The 13,882-nt window shown below is 40.4% G+C and overlaps 1 protein-coding gene across 5 annotated transcripts in view; it reads right to left on the bottom strand.

Moving 5' to 3' along the window:
• The window catches only part of dlgap1b (discs, large (Drosophila) homolog-associated protein 1b), an 88,701-nt gene that overhangs the window by 17,745 nt on the left and 57,074 nt on the right, over positions 1–13,882 (bottom strand). For all 5 annotated transcript variants that reach the window (XM_072378665.1, XM_072378666.1, XM_072378668.1 and 2 more), the window contains exon 6: positions 12,179–12,434. In XM_072378665.1, coding sequence (XP_072234766.1) covers positions 12,179–12,434 — 256 coding nt within the window. The remainder of the gene's footprint in view (positions 1–12,178; positions 12,435–13,882) is intronic.

The following is a 13,882-nucleotide window of genomic DNA, read 5'->3' as shown; positions in this document are numbered from 1 at the left end:
GCTACTTGGGATCACAATGAGTCAGCGCATCATTGTATTCTTTATTTGCATGTTTACCTCTTAAAAGTTGGAACAGATCACACACAGTTTCATAGGAAGATGCTGTAAAACAGGTGTGGCTATGGTGACATCTAGTGAAACAATTCAGCAAGTTGACACTTTGCCCTTTTGTCTAATTTAGGATCACAAGAGCCCGATTCACGTCAAAAGTGATTTTTTTATTGCATCAGACATGATGAAAAAATAAAATTGCAACCCCACGAAGCTAGAGTTAGATCAACAGATGTTAATTGTTTGAAGTTAAATCTGTTCCTCTGGATCTATTCATCTGGTGGCTTACTTAAGTTGACATTAAGTTGTATTAAAGAGATGATAAGTGTTTTTTTTTCCCTCCTCTTTCCTGTCAATGGAAGAGCGACAGTGCAAGTTCCCACTGGCTTGCATTCTCAGACAGTCATGACAGGATGAAGTAATTACTGAGTGGCTGACACACCAGCATGGCTAGGATTTATCTCCTCCAGGAAGGGAGATAGCCAAATCACAGTTTACCCATATTGAGCTCCCAGTTCAGGCTTGATCCCGCAGCTGCAAATGGAGAAACCACACACAAACACTTTGACACCATCACATGTGCGCACACACCCTCATGCTCAAAAGCAAGCACAGCTGCCAACCACAACTGAGAATGGTGTCTTTTTCCCATTTTATTTCACATGCATGCTATACATGTGCAAGTGTGTCACCACATGCTTTGGTCCTGTTAGCCCTTGTTTCCTGTCAAACACACCTACTTGCACCAACAAAACACATGGAATGACAGCTTTATGCAGGTGTGTGTGAGAGTGAGCAGCAGACAGAATTGGACAGACGGATGACACCAGAGAGGTGTTTAATTTACATCCCTCTTTGAATAATAATTCCACCTTAGAGGATGGCAGCTTTGATCCCCTGACACACAGGTGTAGTTCACATGCAGAGGCACATGCAGGTAAGACGGGGCTTTATCTGCCCCTGTAATTAACACCAGAGCAGGAAATAGAGAATATCATAAGTGTAACTCAGGAACAGACATGGCGGACTGATGGATCTTAAAGCTTCATTCCTACACAATATCGTTTAATCTCCATGTCTCTGAGGCATACATACATCAAGAAAAGCACAACTGTCAGTCATAATTCAGGGCAACGGTATCCGAACCATGTTCACTCATTTCCTTTATCTGTGCCGCTCTAGCTGTCATACACACACACACACACACACACACGAAAGGATATTGATAGTGTTGATAAGACAGATGCTGTGTCTAAAACAACGTGTGATAGCATTATCAGGACAGAACTTCAATTGCTCCATATTCAGGGACCTTCTAGAGAAGAAACTGTTGAGGATTGTCAGGGTTTACTTTATTGATAGGAATGCAGCTCCCTCTAGTGGTGACAAAGGTGAAGTTAAAGCTGAATTAATAATTTTAATGTAAATATTGTTGAGAGCAATGCCATATTTGCTTTACAGTAAAATCTGGATTATTAATGTTATATCTCAAAAATTACATTTTCTACTTAACAATCTATAAATATCGTATACATGCTTTAATTGTATTCATAAGCGTAAAGTCCTGTTAGAGTCAACTTCTCACTCATATTCTTGAGGAATGGATCCTGCTGTTTGCTCAACTATTCATATTTGAACAGTAGTTAGATCAACTGTGATTAATTCCTTTCATTAGCATCAGTTTGATTGAAGTCACATTTTCTAAGATCGTGCCACTAAAACTGAAAACTGATATTTTTTTAGACTAAAATGTCAAAACCTATATTCTACATTATATAGAAAAGTAGTTCAAATCTGTGTCTTAATGTCTTTTTCTACTAAGAACTTTGAAATAGTCTAAAAAGTGAAATACTATATGGCCAAAGTGCACAAAGAGATGTCTTTATGTTTTGTTCATTTACTTGAAGAAAATACTTTTACTAGCATTAATCTGGCATTTGTACCTTCCGCTGTTATTAGATATAGAATGTATTTTTAGTTAGTACATATTTAGCATTAGCTGACAAATTAAATTGGTTACTTTGCATTCAATCATAAATCAGCTGGATATAAACAGGGTGCGTGAAGAAAAAAAAGGTAGTTTTATGTACGAGCTTCTTGAAGCTAATTCCCAGGGTGTCTGTTTGTGTTCATTTTGTGAGGTGAAATTAAGAAGCATTTTTAAACCCATGACCAAGGCAGAGACAACCTCACATCTTGTGAAGAATTTTAAGTCGCATTTAGTTTTGTTCACACAAATCCACATTAAAAAAAATGTAGCTTTTTTTTACTAAATGTTCAACACTCAGTGAGAAAAACACAGTCTATTCAGAGACGTATTCAGTAAGTATAAGCCCAGTGTCCTCCGTGGAGCTCCATAGAGCTTTGTGGCTTTGCTAATTAATGACCATATTTCTCCCTGACTTGTTGTTTGGTCTTTGTTCTGCTTTTCACATGGATTACTAGAAATCTAGGATTATCTTACTCATAGCGTAGAGTAATTAAGACGAAAGAAAAAAGTTAAGGAGTAATTAAGAGAGGTTATTGAAGAACACATAAATGTACATGCAAGTACAGGTCCATCAGATGTGAGGACATTTGTGAGTGTGAAAGATGAAAAGAGAACAAAGAGTTGTACAGTAAAAGTGGATCGGTACATTTTCAGTAAGTGCAACACCAGTGAGTGCCATTGAACCCGATTCATTACTCCGACTTAAAACTACAACATCATCTCACCTCCAAACAGCTTTCTACAACCTCCATTCATAGTCAGAGCCTGTACAAAGAAGTTTTCCGCCTTCTGTGTTTAACAGTCCACATTGAGTCTTTCCAACATAACAACTGCTGCATTAAAGTTGCCGTTTTAAGCCCCAAAAGTGAAAGATTCATTTTAAAAAAATGGAACTTTCTAGATATATGATATATGGTTATTTTGTATTTGTGTGTGTATTTTAGACTTTATTCAGCAACAATATCATGTAGGAAGAACCATTCCCGAAAACCTATTTTTGCATCAGTTAGAACAAGTAGAGGATTGAAATTTTTTTTTTAAATTAAATAAAATAAAGCAAAACATGATTTTATACCTATTTGCTACAGAAAAGTTAAGTTTAAGATAAATTTTGAGCTATTACAAAAGAGCTGGAACAATTTGTAGATAAACACAAACACCAAATAAGTATTAATTACCAATAAAAACAAATATTAAAAGAGCAAAGCACGAAAGTCAACAGAAAGAGCAGTGTAGCAGTGTAACCCCATTTTAAACAAGCTTTTGATTTAATCTGTACAGTTACAGATTAACTGGCTAAAGAAAGCGAGATATGCGCAATGAAACACAACAGAAATTAAAATATATTTTCTTTAACTCGTTCCTTATTTATGAGTTGATGATTCAATGACTAAGGATTTCCTGTATAAATGTGTCAACAGCTGAGTGTCCATTAGCTCATATTCAGGATGTCCTCCGTCATTTACGCATAGTAACATAATCCTACATGAAAATAGCCTTGTGGGGTCAACAGGGCCACGTGCATACTGTACGTGTGTGTGTGTCCAGCAAGTTGTGCTCAGGAGGGCTTCTGAGCCCCCTCTAAAAATAGAAAGTAGCGAGATGGTAGGTGAGCATTCAAGCAGCATAGCTGGCAAGTGTAGCCATGACTCACTCAAACACAGATGGTTGAATAGAAACATGGGGCCACAGACTGTGCATCTGTCAAGCAGTAGGGTGTTAGTGTCCCTACACGTACCCTCACAGGCTTTAGACTGCTCAGTGACACACTGCTTATCTATTTCATGAGGCAGGTCACAGCATCTTATCCTCTACCCTGTGGATGCTCACTTTAAGAGGCACAAAAGTTTGAGATGAAGCCCTGTGAACTTAATTTCTAAAAGGGACACTTGAAGTGACCTAAATAACTAGAACATGCAGAGACTTGTGTTGTGATGCCCCGTGTTCCTTTATGTGGCACAGGCCACACCTGTCACCCCTCTGCTGCAGAAATGTACCAAAAATAAACATAGAGCTGGAAGGTGATCAACATTTTCCAGCCTCCATGGGCAGAAGCTGGGAGCAGCAGCTTATCTGACATGACATGCGCACACTGCGTCCAGTTTGGAGGGGAAAAGTAGCAGAGGGCCTGAAAGTTTATTTAATATCAGTGAAAAGCTGTCACAGTAAGCCACGTACCATGTAAGTCTCCACAAAAGGAAAAAAAAAACTGAGTTTGTTCACATTTTAGTGGGTTTAGAAATGTCACAAGATATGCGCTAGATACTAATTCAACCAATAATTGAATTTGTTTCATGATAACAGAAAATAATCTGTGTTTTCATGTGAGGCATGAATAAGCAGAAAGCATGGGGATGGGCGTTAGTCTTAATGTGAAAGCAGTACTAAACAGACAACTTCCGGCGCGTACTTTCACAGTAAACCTCACTGAACCGTTGTTTTCCTTGTAGACCTCGAGTGTGTAACCTCTACTACAAGCCCCATTGTGACTTCTACACATTTTCCCGCGTGTTCTTTGCCATATCCAATATATTCTAGCTCCAACATCGAGCACCTTACGGCACAACACTGTTTTATGTTGAAGGCTACTTGTCCTAACTTCCTGCCACTGCCTCTGTGGACGCAGCTCGCCCTCGTTCATCATGCCGCACTCACAAACAGACGAACACAACAGCGGCTTTTACTCACACAGGCGTATCCAGTAGTCACACATGCTGAGCAGCGTGCTGTACAAACACTGAAGTAACGACATAAAAACGGTGAATATGCCGCGCTGAGCTCTCAGGAGGAGTCCTCTCTCTCTCTTTTCTGCTTTGACTATGACGATATTGGATCTCATGTCAGGATGTGGACGCGCCTCGATACCCCCTCCACCCCCGAAACAAACTCTGTCGGGGTGGGACAGTCCCGTTTACGGTTATCAAGCAGACGTCCCCGTCCCCCACTGACTTCTGAAATGTCCGTGTTGCTCACTAGTGACACAATTTAATCAGACGCCACAAAAAAGAGGCGATTATGCGACGTTCTGTGACACACTCGCACCGTCACATACACACTAAAACTATAAGGTAGCCTGTATTTTTAACGTGCCCCACTCATACTTTCAGGGACTCTTTCCCCTCCATTTTCTTTAGCTTTAGGCTCTGGGATGTGCCTACTAGCTTCAGAGGCTGTTTCTTGATCTTCCTGATCTTAAATCTCAAAAGAAGGGGTAGTGATTTGTTAAACTGGATATTCTAATTCTGGACTGCCACCCTGTGGTTTGGTAGAGCTGTGAAGTCTTGCTTTGAGCACGTTCATTCCCATCCCATTGAAGGCAGGAATTTAGTTTGTGGTTAACCACTGCTATAACATACAAATGTAGGCTTAGTATTAATTCCTATTCTGAGGTTGTGTCCTTGATAAGATCACTCATTATAAAGCAACAGTAAACTTTGTTTTAAATTATTTAAGTAGTCTTCAGGAATAGTTCCCCAGGCTTGTTTCCAAAGCTCTCCTTGTTGGCTGCCTTTTGTTCCGTTCTCATTCAAAGTGATCACACACGCCTTATTGTAAAGGCCTGTATCACTTCATAAGGCCTGCTGCCACAGATTTTCAGTCCACTTTCTGCTATTTATGATACACCATTTTTACTATTAATCAAAAATGGATTCTTTACTAAGTTGTATTGTTATGTGTAGACACAACAATGGTTCATCCCTTGAGTTAGGTGCCTTTTTTTACTGCTTGAATAAGTCAAATGTCAAAGACCACATTCCTCTGAAAATGGTCAGGTACAAGGACTGCACTGAAAATGAGGGAAAAGCTGCCAATGTCCAAAGAAAAACTTCGAGACCTTCTCAAAGCCTGGACAACTATTGCCCAAGACCACTTTAAAAGATTACAAGAAAGTCTGGCTACTTGGAAGCAAAATATAAAAAATGACTCAAGAGTGACTCAAGATGTTTGCACAGGACTGTATCTTGCAGGACCAGCCATCAGTCACAATACATGGCAATGAGAAAATGATTGCACTTAAGTCAAACAACTCTGGGACTGTATTTTTACATTAAGTCTCCACCATTCTCTAAACTCACATGCAGATATTCAAATCTGCAGTAAGGGTTTCCCCTTATTAACTGTAACAGCAACATGGGGCAGAGAAGCACTTCTCAGAGGTCAGTTTTTGTCTCGTAGCTGTGTCAAACCTAAAGCTCCCAAGAGAATCTTTTCACCTGTAGTCCTTTCTTTAACCCACCTCAAGAGAGGGCCGTCGCAAAACATGAGAGAACACACAAGGAGCCCTAGAGCGGAATTTTTCTTTGCTTTTATAACATATGAGTCACCCTGACACACGACAAACAAACTTCAGCCTTGCTTGTGGATATTTGCGTGGGCTGGTGGTGGCGAGATGTGGTCGAATGCTTAGCTTGATCTTGATTTAGCAAGACTTTAGCGGTCTGTATCCCTGCCGCGTATATTTAGCACGATGGGAAACCCGATGATATTTATTCTCACAGGCTCTCTCAGAACAGGACTCCTGGAGAAGTGCCAGTGATGGCAGCGATTGTTGTTAATGGGGTCAAGCTGTCTGCTAGCTTCTCCATCCACCCACTCACACAACTTCTGCAAGAAGAAAAAGAGAGCAGAGGTGCAGTGCTGCGTTCCACTGAGCCCCTGGGGGCAGTGTTGCACAGGCTTTACTTCAGCTTGTAGTACTGAGCTGTAAAACAGAATTGGGAATACACAGCAGCACTTTGTTATTTCAGTACAGTCAAGCCTGAAGACATTTCTGTAAGATCACTCTTATAAGGTTAGTGTTACAAACTGAACTGAGTTTTTTTTTTAACACAGTATACTTAATTTGGGAAAATGTTGAATGCAAGAAAATTAACAGGAACTATTAAAAACAGACAATCTGATTTGTACAAATGTGACAGTATGTCAAAACATTTTCTTGATATTCTTTTTTATTTCAGTTGTCTGTGATGTGTCTCTTAGTCTGTTCTGGGGAATAATAGGGACATTTTTTACCCTGAATGCTAAGACTGAATTACAACAGTAATGCTGCTTGGTCTTTTTTATCCATTCATCCATTTTTCTACACTCGTTTAATCCAAGTTGTGGGTGGTCTTTATTTTAGCATTCACGTAGTCTAAACAAGTCTTCCTTTACAGAATAGCAGGCTCTAAAAACTTATGTGAAAGAAAACTAATCTACACGTTTCTTGATGATCGTTTCATGTATAAAAATGTTTCCATTTCTTCTTTAGTCTTCTAATCGCCCAGTCTAGATGTTTTATTGTTATTCTATATATCCATTTAGCTCAAACATTTTATATAGGAACTATATCAATCTGTTTTCATTTAGTTCTTCTAAATACTGTACTGAAATGCTGGCAGACTAGAAGTGCCCAGAACAGCATCAGCAAACTAAATGTAGAGGCTGAGTGTTTGACAAGACCATCAAACAAGCAGTTTGAACAAGCATTCCTCAAATGCTCACTTGAGAAGTGCCTGATTCAGCACCATGCCTGTGTTTGGAGATGAAGAAAATTCACAGCCTTCAGCCAGAGGAAAGCCACTCTTTTCAGCCACTTTTAGCCCTTTTAAAAAATGGATGCATAGAAAATTTAACTGGATAATTACTTGCTGCTAGTTAGTCATTGAGTGATAGAAACCAAGGGTGAGAGAAATGGAAACTATGATCAATTCAGGTCGATTACATGCACACCTGACCATATCCAGAAAAGACAGGCGATGTAGCACCTGTAATAGTGGCCAAGGAACAGAGAGACAAAGCAAAGTGAAAAGGGTGATTAGTATGTTAACTGAAGACTACGTGTGGTGGAGGAGTCACTGCTAAGTGGCAGGAAAATCCTCACGTTAACCAACTGCTATGGATTTTCCGAAGCTCTACAAAGAGGATCTGCTACAGATTTTGTTAAACCGATCCAGTGGATCCAATGTCTCAGCCAACTTATCTGTCTGAGGCAACAGTAATGTGTGTGAGTGACTGCGACAGCTAGCATGTGTGTGTGTACGTGCCAGTTTGAGAGGGCAGAGAGGGAGGCAAAGGCAGGCACAACCACTTGAGGTTCAAAGAGAAGAGATCAAAGGATGGCCTCTTACTTCGGTCTCCTTCCTCAGGATTAAAAAGATCATCAATAATAATGGGCTGGAACAGCACAGCGGTGAACCGGCGAGGAGCATGAGCAGAAGCTGATAGGTCTCTCTTGTCGCTCTGTGTGTGCGAGTGAGTGTGTGATATTTTAGTGGTTTGCCGCGGAGACAAATGGGAGCAGAAGCCCTAAGTGTGGGCTGTTATTCTGGAACTGGTGCTTGAACCAGTCTTCAAAAACGTCATGCAATATTTACCACAACAACATCTTCACTTCTCACTTCGGGCTCCCAGCCGATTTCTTGTGAAGCCTACAGTTTTATGCGCATGAGTGTTTGTATGTGTGAGCGTCTGTTCGTGTTTCTTCTAACAACAGTAATAAACAAAACTGTAAAAGCTGTGATGGTTTACATGTTGGGAAATGACTGCACTGTACTGTACCATCTAAATACCGCATAAAGGTTTATGAAAGCAGAGAACCTGATAAAATGAAAATGGATGTAATGAGTGTAACAATATATATGGTGTGAATTGTTCAAGCTTGTATTTGCAAGATTTTTTTTCTTATGGGTGTTGTGCGTCTGCACTTTGAGTGGTGAAAAGCTAGCCCTTCACAAAGCCTGTGTACAGTGATGTTACTTCTCCATTATGTATCCTTGGTATACTACATCTAAATCATGTTCAGTAGGAGGTGAGGATAAAATGTACTTGCACCTTTATTAATTGAAAATGTTTCACATCATTCTGTAATTCAAGATTATATCAACCAGATAGTCCCATTGACCATTACTGCACATTTACAGGAGCACATCCTACAGATTTGCTCTGATCCAAAAACCAGAACCATTTTTGCATCAATAAACACTATCTAACACAGCAAACCTGTAGCCAACAGCCATCTGACAACTGCTTTTTGTTGTCAAAAATTATGGGAACTAAGGGAAATGTTTGAAATGTCATGCTCAAATGTCAACTGGGCAAATAAATGACACGTTAATAGTAACGACCAACATTCAGTACAGCACAGAAAATCATAAAATAACGGTGACTTCATGCAAGCAAAACGATAAGCCAGAATAAAGAAACAGAATAAATAAGAGGAATTACTAAACAAACAGCATGCAGTCGTGATGATAACAATACTATGCTGTGTTAATGCCACTGTTGGAGTTACTGTACCTCACTTACAACAAGGGCGTAACTCAAGGAAGAAGTAACGCTTTACACATTGTGTTTTGTTCAGGAATATAATAATTTTTCCAGTTGTTTGTTTTTCTAGCACTTAATGTAGCAGTAATGTCGAGAAAAAGTACATCCATAGTGTACTTATGGTCTGCGCAAAATGAATATAAGTCCAATTTGCAAACACTTAAATCAGAAGAAAACAAAAGTGCACTTAAACTGAAAATAAAAATGTAAAAAGTTAAATGATTTCATTACAGACAAATACATGGCTGTTACACACAAAACTAAGACATGCATTGTACTACTGCTTCAGAATTAAAGTGGGATGTTGAAGTTGGTTGAGCTTAATCTAATTTTAACAGCATTACTTGCTGATGCAGACGGTTTTTTTTTTTTGTGTTACCTGAATGTGAAAACTCACAAGTACTGCATACGTGTAATATCCATGTAAAATACAAGCAGCTCAAAATTGCACTTAACTACAGTGCGTAACAAAACATACGTCATGACATCCCACCAATGTGGAACAATACTACAAAATAGTCAGTCATTTTTGACCACTCGTGACACCTGTATTTTGCATACTCCATGAGCCCAAAACTGCAGCAACACCAACTTGCACACGGCCATGCATTCGAAAGGTGGAGAGTGAGACAGACTAATTGTAGTCACACTGAGCTATTCTCCTCTCTTCCCTTCAGCTTTCCCCAGGGAGCAGAAAAAGGGGAGGTAGCTAATTAATTACAGTGACTTACAACTCAGTGCTGAAGATCCAGGAAAGTGATGAATTGTGCAGTAACACGAAGCAGTCCTCAAACTTGAGTACAAACCACAATGAACTGCTCTTGATGTGGCCTTTCTAATATCACTTGAACCTATGTGATCTCCCTGTCTTGTTTGTTTGCACTCCAGTTGCAGCTGATTCTGAGGTACAGTGCTGGAAAATGAAGGTCAAAGTTTCTGACAAGTTAACAGTCAATAACATACAACTTTGCAAACTAACGAGGGGACTGCCTTTCACTGGGAGCAGCAGCACAATGTTGAATCACAAGTAGTCCCACAGCAAACTTATATTTTGATATCTTGAGATATATAAACTTTCTGTGAGAGAAATTAGAGAGACAGACAAAGACAGACTTCCTGTAGTCTATATCAGGTGTAGCAGCTGTGTGGCTTGAAAACCTGGTTTTAATCCTCACAACACTCTGTCTGATAGATGGTCTTCATTAACTCTTGCTTCCTCTGGGGAGGGAGCTGAGAATGTGTGTCTTCATTTTATCACTCTCCAATAGATCAATAACTAGCAGCACACAACAGAACAATCAACTGAATTCTCCACTGCCTTTAAAATGCATTGTCAATCTGCACTGCCTTCATATATAATGATAAACGTACAGGGCTCTAATTTTATTAACTGAAAACAGAAATTAGAGCCTTGAAAGAAGTCTTTTTAAGCATTTTACATATATAAATGTTTGGTCAGAGTTATTTATTGAACTAGTTTTTCCTTTCTACTAATTTGCACTTTAATTAGATGACCGCAACTCTTTGTCAGCTACGTTGTGGCGAAATGCTCTCTTCTAATTGGCATAATTAAATAAGAGCTGAAGCAAACGCCAGTGTGTGTCAGGCTGTGGTGACTCAACATGCACAGAGTAAGGGAATGACGTTTGGATTTGCAGTGGGTAACATAGAGGCACCCAGTGCTGGATGCCAGCACCACTCAGCATCAATACTGCATGCAGTGATGCTGGAAAACCAAGCTCTCCAGACCATGAGGCACACAAGAGGGCTAAAATAAGATCCAGCAGTCACTAAGCTTTACAGCTCAGATAAGCTCCCTATGTTGGGAAAAACAGTTCTAGATTCATCTTATTGTATCTGAGGAGAAAACTGGGTCAGATGGATAATAATACAGAGGGTATGGGTGTGTGTTTGCAAAGTCTAACTAGTCCACGGTCAGCAAATCATTTATTTTCTTTATGAAAGATATCAAGTGCGTGACTGGTTTTCAGCACAAGAGAACTAGAAATGACAATCTGATTTGATGACCATCAGTCAAACATTCTTCTTTTGCAGTATCTGTAGTGTTCATTCATTTATTTTTTTGTAGTAATTCCATGTACCGTATTTTCCGCACCATAAGGCGCACCTAAAAGCCTTAAATTTTCACAAAAAACGGCCTTATGTGTGCACCGGATTCCAAAATCCATTTTGAATTTACCGCGGGGAGCGACGAGCATTCATCAGGGCATTAAGCACCCTCCGCATCACTCACCACTCTCCCTTCGCGCCGCTCACCGCCACGTTCACCTTTGCCATGCCTCTTCGCTCTGGTACATTGGAAATAAATGGCAACTGGCCACTTGTGTCGCTCGCTTTGTTCGGTGTGAATCCAGGGTCAGGCGGATCCCAGCCATTCACTCTGATTGGGGCGAAGATTGTATCGAGCTCGTACTTAGCGATTGAATCGTGTCATCATTAATGCTTTTGCCCATGTCCCAGTGAGTGAATGTTCTTCAGTCTGAGATGGGTGATGCAGACCGATGTGCAGTTTATAAGGGTAAAAACGACTGTTCTCCTTGACTGTCGGACCATTTCCCGCTGACACAGGGACGTAATACATACAGTACGTGTGCTGGCAGCGATAAACCAATCAGAGAACATTAGGTAACAGTACGCATTATAATCAGGTGCGCCTTATAGTGCGCAAAATACGGTACATGCTGCATAATTTAGAAAACACTGCACATTCTCTGCAGTTGATTTATGTATAATGGGCCATGGATTATGTATGTTCATGTACTATAATGAGCACATGAGTTTGCATGAGTTAAACACATTCCCACCAACCTGTGCTGCTCTGGATGGTTCTGACAGTAGTGGTGGTGCGCGGTGGAGAGTTGGTCCTCCTGTTGCTCACTGTGATGCCCCCCTCTTCCTCTTCCTGCGAGCAGCCCTTCTCTATGGCACGCACATAGCTGTGGCTCCGCATGCGGAAGCAGCCGGGCATGGGCAGGTCCAGGGCATCTACAGCCTGTGACTCCAACTCACTGAACACTGATTCACACACCGCCTCGATCTGCCCATTCACCTCCACCTCACTCACCTGCAGATGAGGGGAAACGCACAGACATACAGTATTTGTGCACAAACATCCAGAACAAAAAATACACATAAAAAAGGTGCACACATAACAGCAAAGGATATAATACAAATGAAAACGGCACCAGCAAAGTGTAGGACAAAGGAGATAGGACAATATATTACATAGCAAACGACAGGGAAACATTTTAGTGCTACAAGATTTGTTTCTGTGCAACTCCACAGGTGAAAGCATCACAATGCAAGTGTTCCATGTGCAAACACAAATAACAAATTGAGTTCTGCAACAGAAGACAGTTTTCTAGTGTGTATTTGATGAACAATATTAAGCTTGTGCTTCTCTGCCCAAGAGGGAACAATAAAATAAACACTAGCCTCTTAAACAAGAGCATGAGAGACCTGTCGGTCTTGTCTCTATTTGAAAATTGAGAATAAGTAGATCTGCCGTTTAGCTCACTGGGATAAATGGGCGGCCCATGCATGGAGACTCTTATTATTGCAGTCATCCCAGGTTCAGTTCTAGCCTGTAGCTCTTCGTTACGTGTTACCCCCTCTCTCTGTTTCCTATCCAGCTACTTTCAAATAAAGACCACTACAGCCAACAAAACCTTTAAAAGAAAATTGAGTACAAGAAAAAAGCCACCACAATACATATGCAGTAAATTATGATCCCAGACAAACAGACCAGTTTGGTGTCCTTTGGTCTCATACAGGCTTAGTCAAGTTGTTGAAGCACATTTGTCAGACTTTTACTGTTTTTACCTCACAATGTCTTGTGAAGCTTTGAGGTGTAATTTACAGTTACTAGAAAAATAAATACATTTGATAAAAACAAGATATGGGGTGGGATGTGTGTGTGTGTGGGGGGGGGTAAAACTTCTAAGAGCCAGACAACAGGGTGTTATTCTATAAGTGTTGTTATTGGTGAGAACAGGGAGGTGTCAAAACGAGGAATACTGGGATTACAGATGTGAGTTAGGAAATCTAACCAAATTGTTAGCTGAAAACTTTTAAAAATGTGCCACACACTTAGGTGATGGGTGTGTTAGTAGTGTCTGTGAACTCTTTTAAGGGTTAACATGGACCAACACACAGGGTGACAGTGTTTGTCAGTAAGGGGAGTATATAGTCACTCAAAAGTGAGTATACAGGGTACAGCTTGGAATCAGAAAGGTTTATGGGCCTCAATTCAATCCTCTGAAGTTAATCTTCTTTCTGTGCTACCTCACACTCAATGCATGTTAAAATGTGAAAGTGGGATAGAGAATTGAAGCAGCACCTCTTTCATTGTTTTTATAGATTTATAGATGCCAAGTCCACTGTGACATTCTCCTGTGGGCCTGCTTCTTGCTAGGACTTGAAGGGACGTCTCAAGGGTCCATCATTCAGATGGCGAAGCAAAGTGTTGCCTCTGGGCTTTGGATCGGGTTACATATCCCCATTACCCCAGGC

Source organism: Leuresthes tenuis, unplaced genomic scaffold, assembly GCF_036924035.1.
Source record: "Leuresthes tenuis unplaced genomic scaffold, fLeuTen1.0.hap1 SCAF_24, whole genome shotgun sequence".
Lineage (NCBI taxonomy): Eukaryota > Metazoa > Chordata > Actinopteri > Atheriniformes > Atherinopsidae > Leuresthes > Leuresthes tenuis.
The sequence above is the reverse complement of the archived record's forward strand: the minus strand, read 5'-3'. Positions and strand labels throughout refer to the sequence as shown.